The sequence below is a fragment of the Triturus cristatus genome, chromosome 8 (genome assembly GCF_964204655.1).
Source record: "Triturus cristatus chromosome 8, aTriCri1.1, whole genome shotgun sequence".
Classification (NCBI taxonomy): domain Eukaryota; kingdom Metazoa; phylum Chordata; class Amphibia; order Caudata; family Salamandridae; genus Triturus; species Triturus cristatus.
This window is the reverse complement of record NC_140591.1, coordinates 936,094,138-936,118,260: the sequence shown is the minus strand read 5'-3', so window position 1 is coordinate 936,118,260 and position 24,123 is coordinate 936,094,138. Positions and strand designations below refer to the sequence as shown.

Below are 24,123 nucleotides of genomic sequence, written 5' to 3'. Positions count from 1 at the left end.
CATAGCTGCTACACACACCACCTGGGCGTGCATTGACTTTTAGCTTGCAACAGGTGATATTGACACATTGCCCACACAGGTCACTCATTTTCCCCGCAAAGTGTCCGACCACGCCCCTGTTTTACTGGAGTTGGCACTCCTGGACTACCCCCATGTGTATTCACCTGAAGGCTTCTGGCTGAGGCCCTCAGCAACCAGGTATTCTAGGAGGACATTAGGGTGGAAATAGTGGAGTATTTTTAGCACAACGACAACTTTGAGGTTTCCTGATCTTCCCTCTTGGAGGCATTCAAGATAGTCATGAAAGGCGCATGCATAGCGAAACATGCCAAAGTGCTGCGAGCACTGTACAATGATTTTGCAAGACTCGAAAAGGCGATTAGAAAGCTGAAGCTTCGCTACTTTATAGAGTGCAGTGCCTCTATGCTGATGTCTATCAGGAGCAGACTGGTGGAGTATAAAGAGGCTGCACACAGGGAGACCCCCATTCTTGTCAAGTAGGCTCATGCCCGGTAATATGGCAAGGGTGATAGAGCGAGATGAACGCTGGCCCAAATGCTGCATTGCCCCTGAGTGAGTGACTATATAGTCGAACTGCAAGAAGAGGCTAGTAATAAACATGTTGGTACTGGGCAGTGCAGGCTGTGATGTTGGACTTCATCTCACTATACCAAACTAGACAAAGTGATTTTCCTCAAGACTTCACTTCATACTTCGACTCAATACAGCTATTATGACTTGAGGTCAGGAATATGTGACATTACAACGCGATGATTTACATCGCGGTACGTTACATTGCAGGTATTACAATGCAAGTCGTTACAACGACTTGCGCTGGAGGGCGCTGGACTTAGGAATAGTATGATTTACTATTCCAACTCCAACCTACGTAACAGTAGGAAAGGTGTTGGAATAGTAAATCATACTATTCCTTAGTGTATAGCGCCATCCAGCGCAAGTCGTTGTAACGACTTGCCTTGTAATGACCGCGATGTAAATGTATTGCGGTGTAACAACCGCGTTGTAAAGGTCGTTCGCCGAGGTTGTCAAAAGGCAAAACCTGGATTAGTCTTTCTCGGTAAAAGAGGTGGTCTGGGCCATTAATACAATGCCTGCACACAAAATGCCTGGGTTAGAGGGCCTAACTGCCGCCTTCTATGAAGAATATGCCCACATCCTGGCTCCACATCTCCTTGCAGTATATGAGTAATCCCTGGCTGCTGGTGTCCTACCCCCAACTCTCTGGGAAGCATTAATAAACACAATCCTTAAACTTGACAAGAATCCCCAGTGCTGTGAATCGCCCTCTATCAATGATTAACCTGGACAATAAAATTCTGGCTCAACTGATTGCCACGCGTCTTCTCCCCCTCTTACCGACTATAGTGTGACCGGACCAGTCAGGATTCATCCTGGACAGATCAACATCTCAGAACTTGTGTCCCTTCTTTGCCATACTCCACACTATCGAGCCATCCCTAAGGGCAGCTGTGGTATTCTTAGATGCCACTAAGGCGTTCAGCTCGCTCGAATGGCCATACCTCTTCGCACTGCTTGCGCGACTCAGACTGAGCCCCAGATTTATAAGGCTCATTGGATTACTGTATGAGTGACCTGGGTCATGACTGCAAATTAATGGGCAGATCACACCTGCCTTTGTGGTGTCAAGGGGCACTCGCCAGGGATGCCCGCTACCTCCTATACAATTTGCTGTAGCCATGGAGCCGCTTGTGGCCAGGCTGTGGTAGCACCAAGTGCAGCATAGCCACACGTTTTCATTCCTCAGAATCATATTATCTATGTACGCGGACTATGTCACCCTCTATTGACCCCTTGTGCTGGCTTTCTGCACAACACGTTGGGGTGCCTGGGAGGGCAACATTTCTGGAGTGAGGTTTTCGAGGCGACCAAGGAGATTATCGGGCACGCCCTGGAACGCTCCCCACATGATGCGATTCTGGGCTATGTGAAGGAGTTGCTGCTGGACGACACAGATTAGCAGCAATCCTGCTTTTGCTGGCCAAGCGCAGGGTTTCAATGCACTGGAGTAGGTGCAGGACGCCGCACATGACAGACTGGCTCAAAGATGCGATTTACTACCAAGAACAACTTATTGCTTACTCCGAGCTGATGCCGCAGGTCTATCAAGGTCAGACAAATCTGCTTTGTGAGCAGGCAAAGAATTTCCACGGCAAACAATATCACATTAGACATGTTGAGCACACTCCAGGAGAAAGTTAACAACCTCTGGCTTTCGTCTCAATCATTTCTCCTGCACACACCATCCAACCACATTTCTTGTCACAAATTGCCAAGAAGTTAAATGACTGTATATCAACCAACTGCCAGAAGCATTTTATATTATGAAGCTTAGTGCATTATGATTGTATACTTATTCTCAAATAAAGTTATGACAATCCGAGTTGAGGTAGTGGGAGACTCTCTCACTACCCTATTTTATCGTTATGTTCATACCCTGTCAGTCTCTTTGGTCCTAGAAAAATGTCATTCACTTTCATTAAGTTGAGATAATTGGGTCAGTGAAAGGCTTAGAGCAACTCTTCCCCAAAGCTCTGTCCAGCTAAATTATTGAGAAGTTAACTAGTACATCCAGACCATAGCTGTTCTAATTGCTTCACTTAGCTTCAGCTATTATACTCATATGAATGTTATATATATGGGGGCCAAGTAACCAAAGCATCAATTTGGGAAGTACGGCTAGAGAAGTACTCTTTTATTCACTCTTTTACATGCCTTTGTGATTCAGTCATTAAACTTCCAACCCCATATTAGTAAAAGTGCAAAGAGGGCACAACCTTTCTATTTGTAGTAAATATATATGTCTACATCCCGAATATTACTATTTTTTTCCCATTTTGATGTTTGAGGCAAACCATGAAGGGATGTAAGAGTATGTAAAAAAGCACTACAGGAATACTCCAAAATGCGGTGGTGACCTTGGTTCCATTATGTTGAAGGTGGACGGTGGTTAGATCTCTGTTTTGTTGCAACATACATCCTCCCTCAACTGTTAATAGCCGAAAGGAAGGCAGTTTCATGGAGATAAAAACTAGCAAATCAGAGGTTTTGGATCACTGCTAATAAAGGCGGCCTTGGGTCATGTGAAGTCAATCATGCCCCTTCCCGTAGTAAGAGGCCGAAGAACACCAACTTTTGCTAATCCCTTTGCAAGCAGCATTTTCCGAAAAATGTTGATTCATTTTACAGTTTTAAAAAGGAGATATATGTTGGATCTCAGGAACCTACTGTTACATCTGCCCTTGTGTCATTGTTGCCGACCTATGGAGCATCAGTCTATCTTAGCATGCCTGCCTGCATGTTGCATTATCCGCAGACTGCAGGGGCTTAGTTAGGGCAAATACATATCTGACTCCGTACTGTAAGCTGAGTACTAGTCATGTATAGTCTTCTAATGCTATGTAATGAGAATACAACAAAAACACCAAAAGATTATAATTTACAGATTTTAGTGAAATTACCTCATATTCACTTCAGGTAATTCCATGTTGCAGTGTTGTTCAACAACTTTACCAGATCAAATTACACTCTAACTTGTAGCTATGAGGATAACATTCTTCAATAATAATGTTAACCACCCTAATCAATTGTTAGGGATGCCATTCTAAAAAGCATTTTAGGTGAAAAGGTTTTCACCTGGCAGTAGTTTGCAACCAGTGTGTATGAGGAAAGCTGAACTCACACTACAACATATTGGGCGTTTCCAGAAGTGCCAATCTGCCATCTTTTATTCATGCTCCAAGGTGCTCAAAGATACAAAACTGACAAGACCGACACTGTTAAAGTAATGCTCATCAGACACTGTTTTATTTCGGCAGCTGTTACCAAACGGTGGTTTCAGAGAGGTCTGCCATAGTCGATGCTCTTTAGCCGGTGTGGGGGCACCAGCACCCCTTTTTGGGGACTGTTGTGCCCCCAGCACTAACTTTGCCAGTAAGGCCTCTGTAGGATGGTTGGGGGAAAATATGGGCATCACAATAAATGAGGCGCACACTGTCTCACTGTATCGGGGGATGACCCACGTGCGGGTCCTCCCCTTTTATTAAACCCTGCAGGGCATGCCTGGCCTGCGGATAACGTGCACACAGTTCCGGCCAAATGCACGGAACATAGGACCATCAACCATAACATCCCTTCCCAACTTGGATCTTAAAATTCAGTTCCAGAAAAAGTCCAATAGAACACATGAAACTCAGAGGCATCAGGCTTTGGCATATCAACATGCAAAATCCTGGAGGTACCGGATGGGCCAGGGATTGGGTCGGCAGGCTGTAGCGATGTTGTTGACCTTGGATGGATGATTTCCCTGGTGACAGCAAGTTTGGCATTGGCTCTGGAGGCCAGTCCCCTGAAGAAGTAGCTTCCGGGGTGTAGTCCTCCTCCACCACTCGGCACGCGTATCTCTGTCCAGGTTCAGTGGGTTCTGGAAGTCTGGTTCTAAGGGCACTGACGGGACCTCTTTGAACCAGGAAATATTTCGAAATATGTCCTCACTCCCTTTTCGGGCTGTCACCATGGCTCCAGTGCTGGTGACGACTGTCCAGGTGCCCGGTTCATGGGCGGTGCGGAACTTTCCTCCTGGCCAGCGATCTCTGAGTAGGACTGTAGCCCCTAGCCGGAGTGATCGGTGTGCAGCGTGGTGCCAGAAACTTGCTCAGTGATTCTGCCATTCTCGCCTCGCCCGGGTCTCTCAGATGTCATGGGGTGGGGATGTCCACCCTGGACACATCGGAATCAGGTCTCTCCACGGCCCTCTGAACATAAGGGCCCAGGGGATCTGCAGTGTTGTGCAGTGTGGGGTACTCCTGTATTCCCTTTGGAACTCATAAAGGCATCGCTCGGGTCCACTTGCTCCACATTGGCTATGCGTAACATTTTGTTTAGTGTCCTCATGAACCGCTCCACATCCCAATTGGCTTGGGGCTATTGGGGCATGACACGGCTGTGATGGATCCCTCGCTGATTGAGAAAAGTGGCAAACTCAGTCCCTTGAAACGGTGGCCCATTGACGCTTCGAATCTCGGAGGGAAAACCAAATGTGGCAAATACCTTTTCCAGGACGGGTGCTACATGAGTAAAGGCAGTCAACATGATTGGCTCCACTATGGGATACTTGGAGTATGCATACACGAGGACGAACGTGTGTTTCCCACCCGAAAAGCGTCCGAAGTCTATGCTCACCTTTGACCACTGGATGGTGCAGGGCTTCTCTGTGATGATAGGTGTTGGCCGCTCAGGTGTGCTGGTCATCTGGCAGGCTGGGCAGCGGCATACTAAGTCTTCGACCATTGTTTCCAGCTCTGGGAACCAGACCTTCTCTCTGCCTTCATTTTGGTCGATCCTTGGTGACCCCCATGGATCTACTGCGAGACTGAGTTGCCCTTTGCCTCAGAGCTTGTGGTATTACTAGCCTCGAGCCTCGAAGGAGTATTCTGTCTGACGCGGCACTCAATTCACTCCGCACCCTCCACATTTTTGTCAGTTCTCCATGGTCCTCCGGTGCCCACGTGTTCGTTTGCTGGAGGTATGACTTCGATGACCCTTCTTTGACTGCGTGAAGGGTACAGGTGTATATGGGGTCTTGCTCAGCAGCCTTCTTGATATCTTCAAGCATCATCGCATGGGGGCATGCGGCCACCAAGATCATTTGTATGTACTGTTCTGACCCATCAAGGTCATCCGTCTCTTCCTGGGGGGGGGCGGGTTTCGGGATAGAAAGTCTGTAGGGTCCTTCGCCCCGGGCCGGTAAACTACCTCCATCTGGTTGGGGCTGGATTTGTATGGCCCATTGCTCGATTCGGGGAGGTGGATGAGGGGCTGACCCTTTGAAAAGGGGCACTAACGGCTGGTGGTCCGTTACCACAGTGAATGGCTGGCCTGTCAGGTACAGATGGAAGTGGTTGCAGGCCCATTTTTTTGCGAGCGCATCTCGCTCGATTTGGGCATATCTTGCTTCAGTGGGGGACAGAGCCTTGCTGGCAAATGACAATGCTGCCCATCGGCCAGGCTCCTGTTCTTGGGTGAGCAATGCTCCCAGCACCACCGGACTGGCGTCTACCAGTAGTTCTGTTCGCTTCTCCAGGTCAAAATATGCGAGGTTGGCTTCTCCCAGTAGGGCGTCTTTGACACTCTGGAACGCCTCCTCTTCCCGCTGTCCCCAGTTCCATTTAGCGTCCAACTTCGTGAGAGCCCTCAGCGGCTCGGCGCGGGTTGCGAGATTGGGGATGAACCTCCCATAGTAAGTGGCCATGCCAAGGAAACCCCTCACTTCAGTGGGCATAGTCGGAGCTAGGGCGTTCCGGTTGGCTTGCGATTTCTTCAGGTCCACCTGGATGTCCTCCTGATTGAATACGTATCCAAAGAATTCCAGTGGTGGTTGGAAAAACAGGCACTTTTCCCGGTGTAGTGTCACTCCATGGTCACTGAGGCGGCGCAGGGTGTTCCTCAGATGTTTGTGATGGTCAGCGGCTGTGTCAGAGTAGATCAGGATGTAGTCACTGACATTTAGCAACTCAGACAGCATCTCGTAGATGGTGTTATGGAACACAACTGCGGCCGGGGATATCCCAAAGTTCAGTTGTTTGTAACGACGCAACCCCAGATGGGTACTGAAAGTTGTAATGCAGCGTTTTTTTCACTTATCTTTGCACCGGAATTAGGTCTACTAGGAGTGGTACTTGCACTGGGCTGGTCCCAGTTTAGTCCTGAGGAAGAGCTAGGGAAGCTCGAAACTAGTCGACCATATGCTAGGTACACTTACCCATTAAAGTAGTTTATTCTAGCATATTACCCACCTTTTTAACCAATTAGCTAGGAGCAAGAATAAAATATATTTGGCCCACTAGTTGATTATTTTAATTCACTTTATTCCACTCCACACCACGACACTTGCACCACACATAATTTGGTTTAGTGCTCCTACGTAATCCGCAAGTTGTAGCACGCCTCAGTCCGTAGAGGACCCCAATGATGAAGCATGTCACCGTGGGGAAACCCTGGTGAGTGAGGGGACTCAAGAAAGGAAGTGTTCTGCCCCTTTCTTTTTCTTGGGTGTTTTTTGGGAAACAAGTGTCTTCCTGACACCCCTAGGTTAGGTTCCTGTAACCTGAAGGTTCAGGCTATTTATTTATCTATGTATACAGTTGGAGGGGGAACCTAACCTCTTAAACCTCTCCTTCCCTCCTCTTTTTGATATACGACCATCGGGGACACCCATAGAGTTGGTCCTGAGACATTTTTGATCACTCCTTGCTTTTCAAGTTTTTCAAGTTCCTTTTCCACCAGGGGCCTCAGGTGAAAATGGACTTGCCGGTGTTGTAATGCCACAGGGGTGAAGGTTTTGTCAATGTGCAGTCTGATGGGGTCGCACTTGATGTGTCTGAGTCCTTGAAAAAGTTCCGGGAACTCCTCCAGTATTTCGTCGACCTGATGCAGCTGGACACTCCTGGCGAATTAAACTAACCCGAGGTCTTCTGCCGTGTGGCTGCTGATTAGGATGTCTGCCTCACGGTCTATGACATGAATGACGGTGGTGACTTCCTGGTCTTCTGACCTGATTGGGATGGATATCTTTCCTCTCAGAGGCAGAGGGGTCTTGCTCCCATACGCAAATATCTTGGTCCGGGACGGGGTGATCGGCGGTTGCGGTTGGAGGCGCCGGTATTGCTGGAGGCCCATTACATTTATGGATGCCCCTGTATCAATGATCGCTCTCACCTCCGATCCTGTGATCCTGACTACACATGTTGGTTGCAGCCTTCTGCTGCGCTTGAGTTCTTCGGTGCACAAAATTAGGTGTTTCCACCTCATCTTCTTCTGTGGAGGAGTCTGCGGGCCCTTGGTATCTTTGGCTGGGTCTTTGCGATTCCTCCGGCTGCGCAGAGTCTGCTATGAACAGCTGTCGTACTGATCGTGAAGGCAGCCTTTTTCCTCGAGCGTCTCACCTCGATTCTGCCTTCTGCACACTGCTGCAAAGTGGTTGGGAACCCTGCAATTTGAGCATGTCTTTCCTTGCGCAGGGCAGTCTTTTGTCGCATGTGGCTCGTGCCTGCAATACCCACACCGTGTCTTAGATGTTTCTGGTCTTGTCTTCTTGGGTGAATCACTCCATGGCTTTGTTCGGGGGGCGTCCGCACGCTCCGTTTTGACAGCCTCTGGTCTCCCTTGAGTCTTCATGAGTGCCTGGTCCATTTGTGTTTGGCAGATGTTTAAATAGTTTGAACATTTCATCTCCAGCATAGTGGAAGAGTAACGACCTCTTCACTGGCCCGTCAGTATCCCTGGTAGCTACAAAATAGTTATTCAGGCGTTCTATCCAAATGTTCGATCGCGGGGACGCCGTTGCTGGATCTTCCAGTTAACTGAACGGCGGTAGTACACCGGTAAGTACATGTTGTACGGGGGCTTTTTGTTGGGCCTGTGCCGGGTTGTCACCAGCCATGCTTCTGCTGGATGGTGTCTGTCTTTATTATTCTTGTGCCCTTCTCTCTGTGGCCTGCTATGTCTTACTCCCTTTTGTGAGGTTCGTGTGAGCCTTTCCTGGTTATTGTGCCTTTTTTTCTTTTTTTTTCTTTATTCTTCCTTTCTCTCTTTCTTGACACTGCCCACTGGTCTGCTTGGTGTCTCCCCTCTTTGCCTCTTCCCCGTGTGGTGATGTTCCTTCTTGCTCCCTCCCTTTGGGTGTAGATAAATTGTTTTTCTTTTTCTTTTTTCTCACAACCACTCTCTCTCTCTCTACCTGTTCACCCTTCAGGCTATAGAGGTTGCCGATATTGCCTTGCCCCCCCCCCTGGGGTCTCTGTGAGTCGTGTGCACACTACTGTAGCACTCTTCTCCCCTTCAGGCAGCCACGCTGAGTCAGGGCCTTTCCTTACTTCAGCACTGATCATCGTCATGCGGAGCAGCTCCTCCCTCATGGTGGTGGTGACTGACCAGCAGGGGGGGCATTGCCCTCTTCTGCAGACACGGGGTTAAGCCAAACGGGGAATATGAATAAATCAATTGGATGAAATTTACGTTCCTTGGATTATATTTTCAATTAACCTGAAAAAATTATGAATGGCTGCTTGAACAGCCTATTATAAAGTGCTCACGCCAGCAAAAGGCATTGTCCTTTTTGCACCATAGACAAACGGGGAAGAGTGCCAGGTGAGTGCGCGTGGCAGCTTGATTCCCAGGGCGCTTCAGGGGGCTGCACTCACCGCCCAGGCCCTTGCAGATGCCGCTCCTCCAGTGTTACGGCGGGCCTTCGCGGAACAGCGCAGTGGCTTCCAAACACCCAGCAGAGAATGCGGCGAGCCTCCACCGAACAGCGCAGCGGACGATGAGCGCCCAGGTTGGGGAGTCCCGGCAAGGCAAAAGAGTGGGGCGAGGGTCACGGCCTTCCTCGTCGTCAGTGTTGTGCCCCCAGCACTAACTATGTCGGTAAGGCCTCTGCAGAATGGATGGGGGAAAATATGAGGATCACAATAAACGAGGCGCACACTGTGTCAATGTATCGGGGGATTACCCACGTGCGGGTCCTCCCCTTTTATAAAACCCCGCAGGCCACACCTGTCCTGCCGCTGACGTGCACACAGTTCTGGCCAAATGCACGGAACACAGGACCGTCAACCATTACAAGAACCGGCACTTATTTTTCCTCATTTGACGTTTCCCGACAACATGAGAGGGAAAACACACAAAGGGGAGAGAATAATAAAGAGAAAGACAGAAAGCCGTCACACAGTGAAAAAGTGGGAACCTTCAAGAGTGAGATAAACGGGAAGGGGGGGCAGTCTGCTAGTCGATAAAAGAGACATGAGGTGGATTCCAGATTACGCAGCCTTGGTATCGGCGTGCTGAAGTGATAAATAGTCTATGCCTTGTGAGTTGTGTTGGTGTATGTAAGATATTGTGTTTGATGTGCTTGGTTGAGGTATTTGTGCACGGCAAGTGTAACTTGGCGAAAAGCTGTTTAGAAAAACGAAATAGCCGATTATGTTCCTCATGTGTTTTTTGCAGCGTTATATAGTGCAAACTCAACCAGTAGGTATTGGAGCGCTTTACATGAGCACCAGTTACATTACAGAAGGACACAGTCAGTCAGTCAGTCAGTCAATTACTTTTATTCGATCAGTTAAAGATCAAAAAAAGAGACAATACAAACAGATAGTCACATTACATCAGATATAGGGCAAAAATTCATCAATTACAAAAATAATTATGAATCACATTATCAAAATGTAAAAAATTTGAAGAGAACATATTTCATAAGTTCAATTCTGGGTTAAATAAATAAATAAGATACAAAGATAAAATTTCAGTTTAAAAGTCTAACAGGAATAGAATGCTCCATGACAAAAGACCACCATCCGTCACGCCGCCTCAGTTATGTTAAGACTGGGACGTACTCTGACACGCTTCTTATTGATGCGAACAGCTGCAACCAAAAAATTTGCTACATAAAAAGCAATAGTAACGTTAGGCAGAAGTTGCAAAAACAGAAGCGCTGGCCGAACCTATGTCTATGTCTATGTATTGGTTTTTGTAAGGCGCGTATATCACCCGAAGGTCTCATAGCGCCGAACCTGGACAAAAACAGCCCCTTTAAGTAAGGGTAACAGGTATTTTGTCCTAATCTGTGCATAATGTTCACAAAACATAATAAAATGTAGTGTGTCTTGACAGGAAAAATTATCACAATCACATGGGGTAGCATTATCAGGAGTAGCCCATGTAGGATAAAAACCTAGCACAAAATGTATTAGATTTAAACAAAATTTAATTAGGAGAGACCTGTGAAGTGGGCTAGTTACAAATGCCAGGTAAGGTTCAAGGCCAGGAACAGTTATTAACCCATAGTTCCTTCTCAGTAGCGGCTTTTTTAGTTCCAAGTCCTCCCTCTCGGCCATAAATCGTGTCAATAGTGCAGTCTTGATCCCCAGGATGTCCTTCTTGTAAATACAGTCAGGGGAGTTAAATAGCTCTGGTCTGCCTACTATTGCCAGCATCTTTTTAACGTATACCAACCATGGGATTCTATGGGCTCTATCCAGGGCAAGGCAATCCTTGAGTATCAGGTGGGTTAGAGGAATTTCCTGGTTAAGCCAAGTTTTTAACCAACATATGACAGGAGCCACTTTGATTAGGTCTACAACAAACCCCATACCCAGTTCTGAGTGAATTGTAAAAGTGGGTGTGGACTGGGGAACAGACAGCACGGATCTTAAAAACTTATTTTCCACCCCCTGTATGGTGTCGATGTTAGTGTAGCCCCAAATGGCAGAGCCATATGTGGCTATTGCCAAAGATTTAGCTTGATAAACTTTCAGTATGGCCTCCAGAGGGCAAGCTCCCAACCGTTTGGCAAATCCAAGTAAAGCTGCAGCCGATCTTGCCACAGAATTGCCTTTATGTTTATGTTGCGGGCTCCATGTGCCTTTCTCATCAAAAATGACCCCTAGGTAAGTAAAAATTGGGACCCTTTGGACCTCGTGGCCTAGACAAAAAAAGGATTTGGATTTCTTTTTCCTACTGGCCTGACCAGTGACCATAACCTGTGATTTTTGTGTATTAATTTTCAGGTCTAGTGAAGTCATAAAGTCACCGAAAGAGGCCAATAGTCTATCAAGAGCCACCCCTGAACGCGCCAAAAGCACGGCGTCATCAGCGTATAGGAGAACTGGGATCTTAGTATCTCCTACACGTGGTACATCCGCCACTGCATTGGCCAGGGCTGGGTCCAAGGCGTTTATATATAGTGTAAAGAGGAGAGGTGCCAATATGCACCCCTGCCTGACACCCCTCTCTGACTTGAAACAGCTGGTGCACCTTCCCCCTTGGGTGACTCTCACCGAGGCTAATGAGCCACGATGGAGATCTGCCAAAAATCCAACCAGAGGGGGATCAACCCCTATGTCCAAAAGAATACTCCACAATTTTGACCTGTTAACCAGGTCAAAAGCTGAGGAGAGGTCCATGAAGGCCATATATAGGGACCCCTCCTTTGCAATAGTATATTTGCAAATGAGTAAGTGGAGATTTAAGCATTGATCCTGCGTGCTCCTATTAGCCCTAAAACCGTATTGGTCGTCTGATAATATGCCACTACCCTCGAGCCAGGTGTTCAATCTGCCCAGAATGACTCTGCCTAAGATTTTGACGGCGGAATCAATTAGGGAAATGGGCCTATAACAGGCCAGATCATCCCTCTGGCCTTTTCTAAAAATTGGGATGATTATGGACTTTGCCCAAGACTCCGGGATATTCTTATTTCTAGCGGCGTTAAAGACGTTTGTTAGTATTTTGGCCCACAGTTTAGGAGCAGACCTATATAGGTCTGCAGGAACACCATCAGGGCCTGGTGCCTTATTCTTAGATGTCTCAAGAATAGCTTTTTCTACATCCTCCTCCTTGAAGGCCAAGACTGAGCCAACCTGGTTCAAGGGTAACAGCCCCTCTAAATTCCCAGACGGGAATGAACTGTAGATTTTTTCAAAGTGGGCTAACCACTGCTCGTCAGGAATGCTACAATCCATAGCCTGGCTCTCGCTACCGGAAAAGAAAGAATGATTTATAATTCCCCAAAATTTGGCGCTATCCCGCAAAGTTTCCGGTGACAGTAAATTATTCCAGGCTTCTTCCTGAATCTCGTTTTTACGAGCTTTGATGGCCAGTTTATACTGTTTCCTCAAAGATGTAATCAGGGGTCTGTTTCTCGGTTTACCCTTTATTGCCTTCAAAAGAGCAGAATGAGCCTTGGTACAGTTAGTATCAAACCATTTTTTGCCTGATTGGCCACCTGACTTGAATTTAACCAGGAGGGCCGCATTTATATGTAGGCAAATGGTATTAAAGGCCTCAACTATCCTTGGGTTGGTATTAGCATGGTCTAGACATGTAGCCACCTCCGGTTCAACCTTAGACAGAACTTCTTGTAGAAAAGTGATCGGGGTCACGTGAGCCCATTTTAATCTCCTGCCCTGGTCTTTTGCTACAAGGGCTCTAGTTCCCAGATTTCTTGAGTCTTTAAAGGCCAAGAACCCTTCCGAGGCGACCTCAGCCATCACAGGATTATGGTTACTGAATACGGAGTACTCAACCCTGTAATTTAAAATCAGGGGCAAAATCAAAGAAGAAACAAAAATGTAATCGATGACTGAACCTAAATCAGTTCCTTTGAAAGTACACAGTCTCTGACCTTCCAAGCAGCAACCGGGTTAGGAGAGGTCTGCGGAAGCCAATAGGCTCTCCAAAGCCTCGCCTTGTTTAGTGTGTTCAAAGTGTGTGGATGATGAATAGGGAAATCCATCATCATCATCCAAGATACAACCTAGGCTGCAGGGATGGATATTTAGGTCGCCCATTAGGATGACCTCAAAGCTATTGTGTGACGCTCTGAATTTGTCCAGAACCTCCCCCAGAGATTCTAGATGCTGATTTGAGCTGACACTATCTTTGGAATTATAAAAATTAATCAGAAGCAAAGAAGGGGAGTTTGCCACCACTAGTTCTACAGCTAAGCAATGTTGGGAGCCAGATTCTACCTGTTTTGCCGATCCCTTTAGGTTCAATGAGACCAACAATGCAAGGCCCCCCTTTGCCCTCCCCGCCAAGCTAGGTATGGCTGGAATATAAAAATGAACATAACCATCCAAAAAAAGTTTATTCGCTGTGTCCCAGGGTTCCTGCAGGGCAATGATATCATGGGACGCAACGTAACCCACCCTTAGCTCATCCTGGCTTTTGAGTCTAATGCCAGCAATGTTCCAGCTTAAGATTTTGAGGGACGTTTTTTGGCTGGACTCATGCGGCTCTATAACTTCAGCTCCCTTTCCCTCAGATCTAACTATTAAATTATTTAGTGAGAGAGACGTGCTAGAAGAGGACCCCTCCAGCCCCGGTCAAGCTAAGTCATCCGGATGGTATGTGTTGTCAATAAGCTCGGGGGGGAATGTAGCAGAGTTTGGGTTATTTCCCCTTCTTTCATGGTTTTGGGCAAGACTTCTAGAAGTGTTGGAGTAAAAATTATAAAAATACCATAAATCATATACCCTTATTTCTGACCTGTCACGACTGGGTGGTTGATCACAAATAAAGCGCACCACACGGCTATCCTTAAAATTAATAATAATACAATCCCCTGGGACATTTTTTGGTCTGGGACCCACCCAACTAACTCTTCTGGCGAAGAGAATCTTCCCGTCCAAAAAGTTCGGGATCGGTCTCTTTTGATTAAGCCAGAAAATTACTTTATTTTTGAGTTGTTGATAGGATTCCTCTGTGCCAATTTTAAGTTCCGGAACACCGGTCAAGACAACAACATATGGAATAGAGTCAGGAGGTAGATGGATATGAATATTGGAGGATTTAGTTGTTCTGTCCCCGCGGTCTAAGTTTAATCCTTTATGTATACTCCTGCTAATAGATTTAATTCCTGATGAGTCCATTGAACCAACCCTGACCTGGCTACCGCCTTGAATGGTGGTATTATCTTTTGTCGGAATTCTAGGGGGAGATACCCTAGGATTCGCTATAGATGGTGCATCAGTGATGGGAGGAGAAAGGGACGGGGCAGGAAGAGTAGGATTAACCTTAATAGGATTGACACTGTCCTTGGTGGCTAATTTGATAACATTTTTTAGTGAGCAAAAATTATCTAGAATGGCTTGCTCAAGTCGATCAATTTTATCAGAGACCACCTTTACCCTTTCCAGGAGTGGCAGTATTAGGGAACGGACTACTTGCTCAATTTGGGACGTCAGATCACTATATTGGGGCTGGTCCGGACACCTATTAGAAGTTTCATCCAGAAGAGAGTTGTCGAAAACCTGGACCTCACCAGTCTCCAATGGTGAATATGTCGTGGTATTAGAGTGCTTAGCCTGTCTCCCACCCTGAGTCAAACCATCTCTCTTCCTCTTACCAATTACACTTTTGACACCCTTTTTGCTAGCTCTTGTCTGTGGGTAAGTAGAAACATGTTTAGAATGAGTAGGGACACTGATAAATAAGGGGGCAACCTCTCCCGGGCCATCATTTGGATCATTTCGAGCGGGTTTAGTAATGGTGCTGTCCCCTATGTTCCGCTGCTGCACAGCATCTCCCAAAACCTGCATTACCGAGTCCCTAGGGGATTTTGCTGAGGCAAGTATTCCCATGGAAGAACGCCTAGCTTGAATTAACTCAGTGGATAGCCGACGCTCAGTGATTGCCAGTTTGTGTTCTAAAACAGAGACAGCTCTTGTGATAAAATGGTCAAGTGTGCCAGACACAGACCCACCTCCTCCCAAGCGCTTCCCCTTGCCTGCCATCATATACTGTGTAGACCCCTTTAACAATGCAATCTCAAAACAATATTAGCAATGTGGTGTAACAGTAAACTGAAAGTTAAGTCACAGTACAACTTTACAATAATCCAGACAAAGAGGCCACTAGCCTCGATTAACATATGCAGTGCACACTAGTCATGTAACCAATGCAAACTAGAAGTGCAAATCTACCTTTCCTGCAGCTGCACGTGTGACAATGTTAGGGGGGTGGCCCAGTCCAGTCAGGTCCAGGCAGTGACGGGCAAGGACGGGCCCGCCCTTGGCCCGGGCTTCGCCCGGGCGCGGCCCGCGCGCGTCCCGCGCTGCGGGTCTGCAGCCGAGGCTATGAACCCTCCCCGGCGCTGCCTGATGACACGGTAGGCAGGCGCCCGGAACAGGGAATGATGGGGGTGGTAGTTCTTAAGATGCACCACCGTTCCCCTCACGGCACCGCAGAGACCAGGAAAAAGGATCCGGGTTGAAACGCCGTTCCCCTCACGGCTGGCGAGGTAGGAATCACCTTCCAAATGCAGGGCAAGAGCGTCCCTGCTCTCTAATTGGTAGTTTTGAAGATGTTTGACGTTACCCCACCTTTTAAAGTTCCCTAGCTGCCTCCGCGCCCACCTGACTACACTCCGTCCATGTCACCTTTTTTTAGTTTTGTCTTCCTCTCAGATGCCCGGTTTCAGAAAACTCTCGGATCACCCCCTGTTGGTTTGGGTAGAGCTTCTGCCTTGTTCGGTAGATCTTCTATTTTGCCATCAAGCGACAGTACACTCCCGGTCCTATTACAACATCAACAAGATTCAGGGGCCATTTTGCAGTAATGAGAAGGTGCCAAAAACATCTAGTGGAAGGAATAGCAGAAATCCCCGATAGGAAGATGCAGTTTATACTGACAGCAGCTGACTCTACCACTTCCTGAAAACTTTACTTCATTGTGCCAACTTGAGTATGAGGCTTCACTTTGTTCGTACGATTCAGCCTCTTTTACGGCCAGCTGGGCAAAAGAAAAGAAGGCGCCAACACACCGAAAGCTTCAAAGAGATTTCCTGCCCACTGTTCGCGCCCGCCCTCCGCGCGGAAGCCTTTGAATTCTGGGATTTACAGCTTCCTCGTTAATTTGTGGTAGGCAGGGGGAGAATACGTGATTTTCCGAGAATCACAGGATGTTGAGTCGACGCAGAGGTTTGAACCTGGTTCCTCAGCTCCAAAGTCAGCAGCCCTAGCCATAAGGTCTCAATGTGAATGGTGAGAAAACACAGCAGTCCCAGTGATCCCAGGGTTTGGAATGCCCTCAGTAGTGGCTCACTTGGGAATAGGGAATAACTGCAGAAAGCGGCGTTTGTGCTCTGATTTCGACAGGTCTTTCTCCTGTTCCATGATATTTTTTTTAAACCTTTTTGTTGTAATTTTAACAAATGAAAATACGCCCAAACAAACAGACACCATTACCTTTGGCTTTGCAAGTGCAGTACATCTATGACAGCCTAACCATGTATTTTTTTTGTCACAACAGCGGAGCAAGGGAACATCAGGTTAGCATCACGCCTGATAACATTATCAAACCCCAGCCAGCTCTGAGAGCAGTTCCACTATTGGCTCAAAATTGTGTGTTTTTGCGCTTCTCCGCAGGCTTTTATACCCAGCATGGTCTTTTGTGCAAGTACTTTAGCGTAAATGTTCATGCCTCTAGTCCATTCACTTAGCAGTGGGGCCTCTGAACATTGCCAATGACGGGCCACGTCCCTCTTGGCAACCAGTAAACCAACTGCGACTAGCATGCGAGCATGGCGCAGGTCACGCAGGGTATCCATTACCCCTTTAGGATTATATTAGGGTCAGGATCTATTATATGTCCAATTATATTCACCAGGACAACCATTCCAAGATTTTTTACAGGTGTCTTCTGTCAAAATATACACAGGCTATAGCCTCAAGGTGCGTTATTCCCCAACACTTGTAGCACAGATTAGGGTGGATTAGAAGTACAATGGCACTCATAAGCATAGCTGCCAATTTTCCCAGGTCCGTGTGTGATGTGCGGCTCCAGTCCAGGTTTTTATCTTTGAATTCTGGGACTTGTATTCCTGTTTTATAATGGTATAAACAAGACTACAAGTCCCAGAATTCTACGAAAAACCCGGGTCAGGAGCAGCACATCACGAATGGACGAGATAACTAGGCGGGGCTGCATAAAGAGGGCATACATGACATAGCTGTGCTGTTTTGTGGGATATTCTGTCTAATGTGTACTGCAGGGTATTTAAGTGTGAAAAGTCATGGTGGCAAATGTTTTGAATTTTCTACTGAATGTAGCTACATAACGCAAACCTAGCTCAAAGGACACGCAGCACTGAAGGTGTTTACAGTAGATGACATAATCACAGTAAGCCAGGCCCAGTGATTCAGAGACAAAAGCAGAGACTATGCATCACTAAAAAAGTCCAGATATTGCTTACCGCTACACGAACATAGCAAACGAGCAAAATAAAAGGAACCACAATCATGGTGATTTTGCACAATATATGCAACGATGTAAAGACAGATTTTGTCCACTTTACCTGAGTGCATGGACATCAATATACCAAAATGCCAGGGGAAAAGGAAGTGAAATCACACACACCCTTTGACCCTACATACATCAAAAGAAGTGACATCATATACCTTTGACCCTCAATCTACCTAGGAAGTGATGTCACTTGATCTTAACCCAGATGATATTGAAATAATTGACATTGATTTAGTTCCATAATAACTTTGGGATTAATATAAAAACGCAACACATGTCTCTTGTGAATACACCAATATTAGGGTGCTGACATAATCTAAAAAGTGGTGGAGTATAATACAATACTTGGCCTAAACTATAGTGAGCAAATCGAATGAGCCAGAGTTCTTCTGGGAGGGTTTTGAGGGGCTTCACTCCTGAGAAAACTTGGAAAAATGGGGTCCAGTAGTGCATTTTAAAGCACAAGTTTTACATAAATTGCTAACAAGCCATGGGCTCTGAAAGGGCACTTGTCAAATATATAAATCCTGCCATGTTGTGCCAATCCAATGAAACCTGACGCTCCACCGGAGTCAACCTGATTTGTTTTCCAAAATGTGCTATAGGTGCACCCATATGCCAAAAATAACCTCCATTGTGCCTGGGCCAGCATATTGTCAAGGGTTTCCCTTATGGTAACAAGTACATACAATAACCAGTCTCATACTTTTGTTATCCATATACCAAGAGTGATCCTTATGCCAAAATGTTACCTCTGGCATGCAAAACACTGCATTTTGTCATGGTTGTCCCCCTCCTAAATACCACAGGTGTCCTCCTCTATAAGAATCACCTCCAGTGTACCAGTGAAAACATTTTGCCATGGGTACCCCCTATGTCAAGAATTACATTACATCTAGTACACCAGTACTTACCATGGGTGTCCATTATTCCAAGAATTCCCTCCAGTAAGCCAGCGCCAATATTTTGCCATAGATGTCCTACATGTCAATTATTACCTGTACTATTCCAGTGACAGTATTTTGTCACAGGCTCCTGTCAAGTTAAGAATTGTCTCAATAGGTCAGCGTCAGTAGTTTGCCATGCATCAAAGGCAGGCTCTCAATCATAACACCACATTCTCACTCACATAAATTCGGTCACTCACAGTCATTCTCACCTGCTCACACTCACTCAGCCAATCTCACTTACTTTAACTCAATCTTGCTTTTTTCACTGGTTCTCACTCATTCACACTCTCATTCTTACTGATTCACTCATACTTACTCACACTGACTTGCACTCACTCTTAATTTCACTCCCTCTCGATCATTCTGACTCACTCATACTCACTGACATTCAGTCTAATTTTTTTTTCTCGATCACTGTTTGTCACTGACTGTAACTATCACTCCCACACGCATGCTCATATACATACGTGCATGCTTACACATAAACGCTCCGTCTCACACAAACACACTCTCACCCACAAGCATTCACACAACAAACCTTTAACATTTTTACTTGCCTCAGTTCACAGAGTGGGCCCCATTACACATCTTGATGCTCCATTTGTATTACACTAATAGTGAATATTATACAAATGTTCACTGTTGGTATAATAACGAAATGGGCCGAAAACAAGGAGGGCGAAGACGCACGTTTTCTTGGACATGATTTTGCCACCTCGGAGGCTTGGGGTCACAAAGGCAGTGCCAAGGTTTTCAAGCGACAAGCCAGACGTCGCAATTCGGACCCGAGGCAACTCCTTATTAGCAGCAATTTACACCCCAAGCCTCACACATGCTTCCTAAAGTCTCACCAAGGTAGATGACGCTAGGTGAGCGAGTTTTGGCATGAACAAGCTTAAAGCCCATGCCTGACTGACACCTCTCCATGCAAGCCCAAATATATACATATAAATATATATGCATACATACATACATATATGGTGTATTACTCCCACTCTCCTTACCGGGCATGGAAGCGATGCTCTCCGTTCATTGAGGATGCGTGATTGGCGCTTCCTGTTAGCTCTTCCATGTTTGTCACTGGCCTCAATTCCATTGTGGCCCCAGTAGCTGCTCATCCATTTTGCAAAGTGCACATCATCGTCCTCCTCATAATCCATGTACTGTGGCTTTCTGCTTTGTTGGACGCCCCAACAGGAAAGGAGGCGGGCAGATGAAAAGTACAAGTAGCACGTAGTCAAATATGGCCGACGCCAGACAAGATGGGGAACCTTTAGCTTCGAAACCGAGCTTGCTAGGGCAAACAAAAGCAATTCTAATAACTGAATTTTATAACTCAGCCATGTGTAACCACTTTAGCTTGTGGTTCGGGTTCTGGCAGTGTGCTCTTTTAATCTTTCCACTGCATTGACATCCATGTCGCCCAGCCCGGGGGGTGCAAAGACTTTCATAGATTTTACTGGCCGGTGCATCTAGTTGTCAATAAATGCAGCTTTGCAGACAAGAACATGCCTTAAAGCTATTGTTCGTGCCATCATTTAAAAAGGGATTGTTAATGAGAAAAAATAGAATGAGTGAATTGACAATTGCCAGAAGCAGGCACCTTTGCTACGAAAGTGGAAACGACTTCATGGGAGAGGCTTTCACAGTGTCTGTATTATCCGAATACCATATATAGACATAGTATATGCAGCATATCAAACTATTTGTTTGCTAAAAAAAAAATTAACTCGTGTACACAGACAATTAGACAAATGGCGTCATTTGAAGTTCAATGGTAATATCAAATATAGTGGCAAAAGGTGCATATTAAGCACCAAAGTCTACAGTAACCTTGTCCAAATCCTACTGGGATTGGAAGACCACTTACCAGAGGTGTTTGCTCATTCTGCTACTTTGGCAGTGTAGGTGAATTCCATTTGTCTTCACTTTTCTTAACTCTTCTGCAATCCACAGCAGCATAACAATCAAACAGCAGCAAAGCCAACAGGTCTCTGTTAGACCTGTCAGCCTTACATCTGAACCACAGAAGACAATCAACAACTGCGACTGTGGGGATAGCAGAGGTGCGGTTGCCGACGGCCACTGTTAAACACAGTTTGGCCTAATGCGATGATCCGGGGCCTTCTGTGTGTCCATCGACCTGATAGACTTGGCAGTAAAGCCCAACACCACCACCTTCGTGGCTACTCCTGTCCTGAATGAATATGATGTAAAATCGACTGGTGAGTTTCCCAACTGTTTAGTGGCACCTGTACATATGTGTAGCAATAGTTTGGGTTGCTTAGCATGGAGCTTAAGATCCCAAACAAGTTCTGGCGAGCATGGTGCACAGGGGCTTCCTCTAGATGCACCCGGCCCCCATTTTCCACTGATCATCTGGGCCTTACTTCTCCTTCTGTCCGTCGTTGCACAGGAGTTCAGTGTTCCTCCACTCAATACCCCCTTGCATATCCAGTCTGGACCCCACCGCCAGCTGAGAGACCCTAAAGGCCCAAAGAAGTCTATTGTAATGGTGTGGTGGACATCTTCTGTTAACGAGGACATTTAAAGTGGTGGTAGTTTTGATTTTTGCAAACTCTTTGGTACTGGTAACATTCTTTGTGTGTGTCCTCGACCAGTTGATCCAGCCCTGGGAACCATGCACTATTTTATAGCGCTATGTTCATCACTAATATTCTCCTATGTTCTTCATGCACAAAGTCCACAAAGTTTGATTTTAGATGCTTGGGAATTATTATTAGGGTGTCCCTAAATGCTAAGCACCTCTGAGCCACTGTAAGTTCTTCATATATTTGCTTGAATGCTAATGTCTTTCAAATTTGTTTCCTCCTTGAGTGAGCTTTCATCAATGTGTCTCCATTATCCAATTTGCATCAATCTTTTCATTTCAGTCAGGGTTTGGTCGCTTGAGTGATTATGTCGAAGGACATTGAAGGTGGGGTTGTGTGCCTCATTACGAAGTTCAGGTAGTCTTCACTGATGATGGTGTGCTTTTTTTGTGAGTGGGTGGCGAGATATGTAATCTGCTTGGTTGTTGTCTTTCCCAGGTTTGTGTCAAATGGGGCATAAGTACTCTTGAAGTTGTATTCCACATCGCTTAATTCTTGTGGCATTTTTGCTTGTGGGGGTTTCCAAATATCTCGAACGCTTGGTGTTCGATCATTATTTCAAGTGTTTTCCGTAATTGAAGATGTGGTAGTATTCACATGCCCAGACTATTGCCAGGCTTTCTTTATCTGCCAACAATTAGGATCTTTCAATGTCAGACAGACTGTGCCTAGCATAGAATACAGTGCATCATTCCTCGTCCTGTCAACACTGTTCCAAGATAGCTCCTAAGCCCACTCTGGCATCCACTGTCAGCTCCTTATGCCATGTTGGATCAAGGTATGCCACTTTAGTGGCATCACTGACTCTCCTTTTGATTTTTTTGATTGCAGGTTAATAAAACTTGTGTCCTTGACTCGTCAGTTCCTGTACAGCTGCTGATTGTCGCATGATGCTTTATGTATCATCCAGAATAGCTTGCCATTCCTAGGAATGACCTCATGTCACCTACGTCTTTGGAGGCAGGGATCACACTGAGCACTTTCATTTTTTCTTTTTCTGGTCTCATGGCGCGGTTTAAGAAAATGTGCCAGTAGAATTTTAGCTAAGTCTTGTGAAAATCACACTTCACCAGGTTTAGGGATCAGTTGGCTTTTTGGAGCACTGTGCAGGCTTTTTCCAGCCCTTAGTTGTGTCCTTCTGTTCTAAGCACTAAAACGTATCTTTAGTTTAGTTCATTTATGACTGGACTGATGACTCGTTGGATGGCATCCTGCAATTTCTGCTGCTGACAGCACACCAAGGATTATCCATTTGTAGAGAAATAACCCTAAGTGTGTGCTGAATGTGATGATGCAGCTTGGTTGTTCATGTAGTTCTAACTGTTGGTATCCCTTATTGACGTCCAGCATAGAGATTATCTATGTTCCATTGGGAAATGCGATAAATACAACATTTGTTTCAAAAGCAATAATTCAGAAGAATTTAGGCATCTTGGCAGGGAAATATAAGTCAATGGACCCTGCTATCACAAATGGCATGGAATTACTTCAATATAATTATTGGAATTGCTACTTCATTAATGTGATCTATCTAATCAGTGGAGAGGTGCTAGGTGTGACGGCACAGTGAAAGTGAAAACAAGTGATAAAATAGTGCAAAACATGTACAGTATGCATGACACAAAATAGTCTTAACCAACAGGACAATCATTTAGAATAGGCAAACCATAACATGGAACAAATCAAAATGGGTTTCTAAATAGTCTCATCATTAATGAAAAAATGATTAAGTTTTAACAGTCAACGTTTTGACCCCAAGAAGTAATTTAACAGGGTCTTCCTCAGGACAGAAGTAGCAACTTGAAAAGAGATAGGAATTGTCAGAATAGAGCAAAGAAATTGACTAAAGGAAAAAATCCTTAGGATAAAAGGCATTGTCCTGCTCACCTGACTAAAGATAAGGCAATGCCTAACGCATATGAAACGATCAATGTCCTACATGGAATGCCTATACAAAGAGAAAAAGTGATTGGTAACCACAGGTGCACATCACTAGGAATAAGAATTCATTAGAGCTCGTGAATCTATATGCACAGTCTGAGATAGGTGTTAATAAGAGAACCACGCAGATGCAAAGTCATAAACTGTTTATCAAAGGCGAGCGGGAATAAATCCTCCCTGCAATTTAAGAGGACCATTAGGGTAGCGTAAAAAGAACCGCCATTGCGATTTCCAAAAAATAAGCATGAACAAAACAGTGAGGCCATGGTAAGTCAAACAGCACGGTGATCCCAAATACAAGGAGAGTTACTAAAGGGTTCATACCTATGTGCGCAAGTCACAGGTCCTAGATCTGTAAGATCAACCTCCACATTCGGTTTACAGAACACACTCAGGCCAAGGTAAATATAAGAGACATGGAAAGAGGACTTGGAATGTTGGATTGATTTAAATGCTGTTTTCCTTTTATTTATTTTTACTGTGGGTGGTGACGCTAATATTGCTCCTTACCTTCCCTACTAAGTTCAAGGCAGATGGTCTTTTATTGCCAGCTAAAAAGTGTGGAGGGGAGTAAAACAATTCAAGCTTATACTTTCAATTAGACATGCTTTAAAGGACCACAGACTCTGAATTCCAGTTTTGTGGATTTATTATAAGGCCAAAAATCATTGAATATAAACATAACTCAATATCAGAGTATATAGGTACATAAAAATCAATACAGAGCCGAGTCTACGTATATAATTCATTCGGCATAAAAGGCATAATATGATGAACTC

General features: G+C 45.6%; 1 protein-coding gene across 1 annotated transcript in view; it reads right to left on the bottom strand.

Moving 5' to 3' along the window:
• The window catches only part of LNP1 (leukemia NUP98 fusion partner 1), a 125,773-nt gene extending 105,647 nt beyond the window's left edge, over positions 1–20,126 (bottom strand). Inside the window, exon 1 of the mRNA XM_085620482.1 lies at positions 19,796–20,126. Within this exon, the coding sequence (XP_085476608.1) occupies positions 19,796–19,951 (156 nt within the window). The 5' untranslated portion in view covers positions 19,952–20,126. The remainder of the gene's footprint in view (positions 1–19,795) is intronic.
• Positions 20,127–24,123: the final 3,997 nt, after the last annotated feature.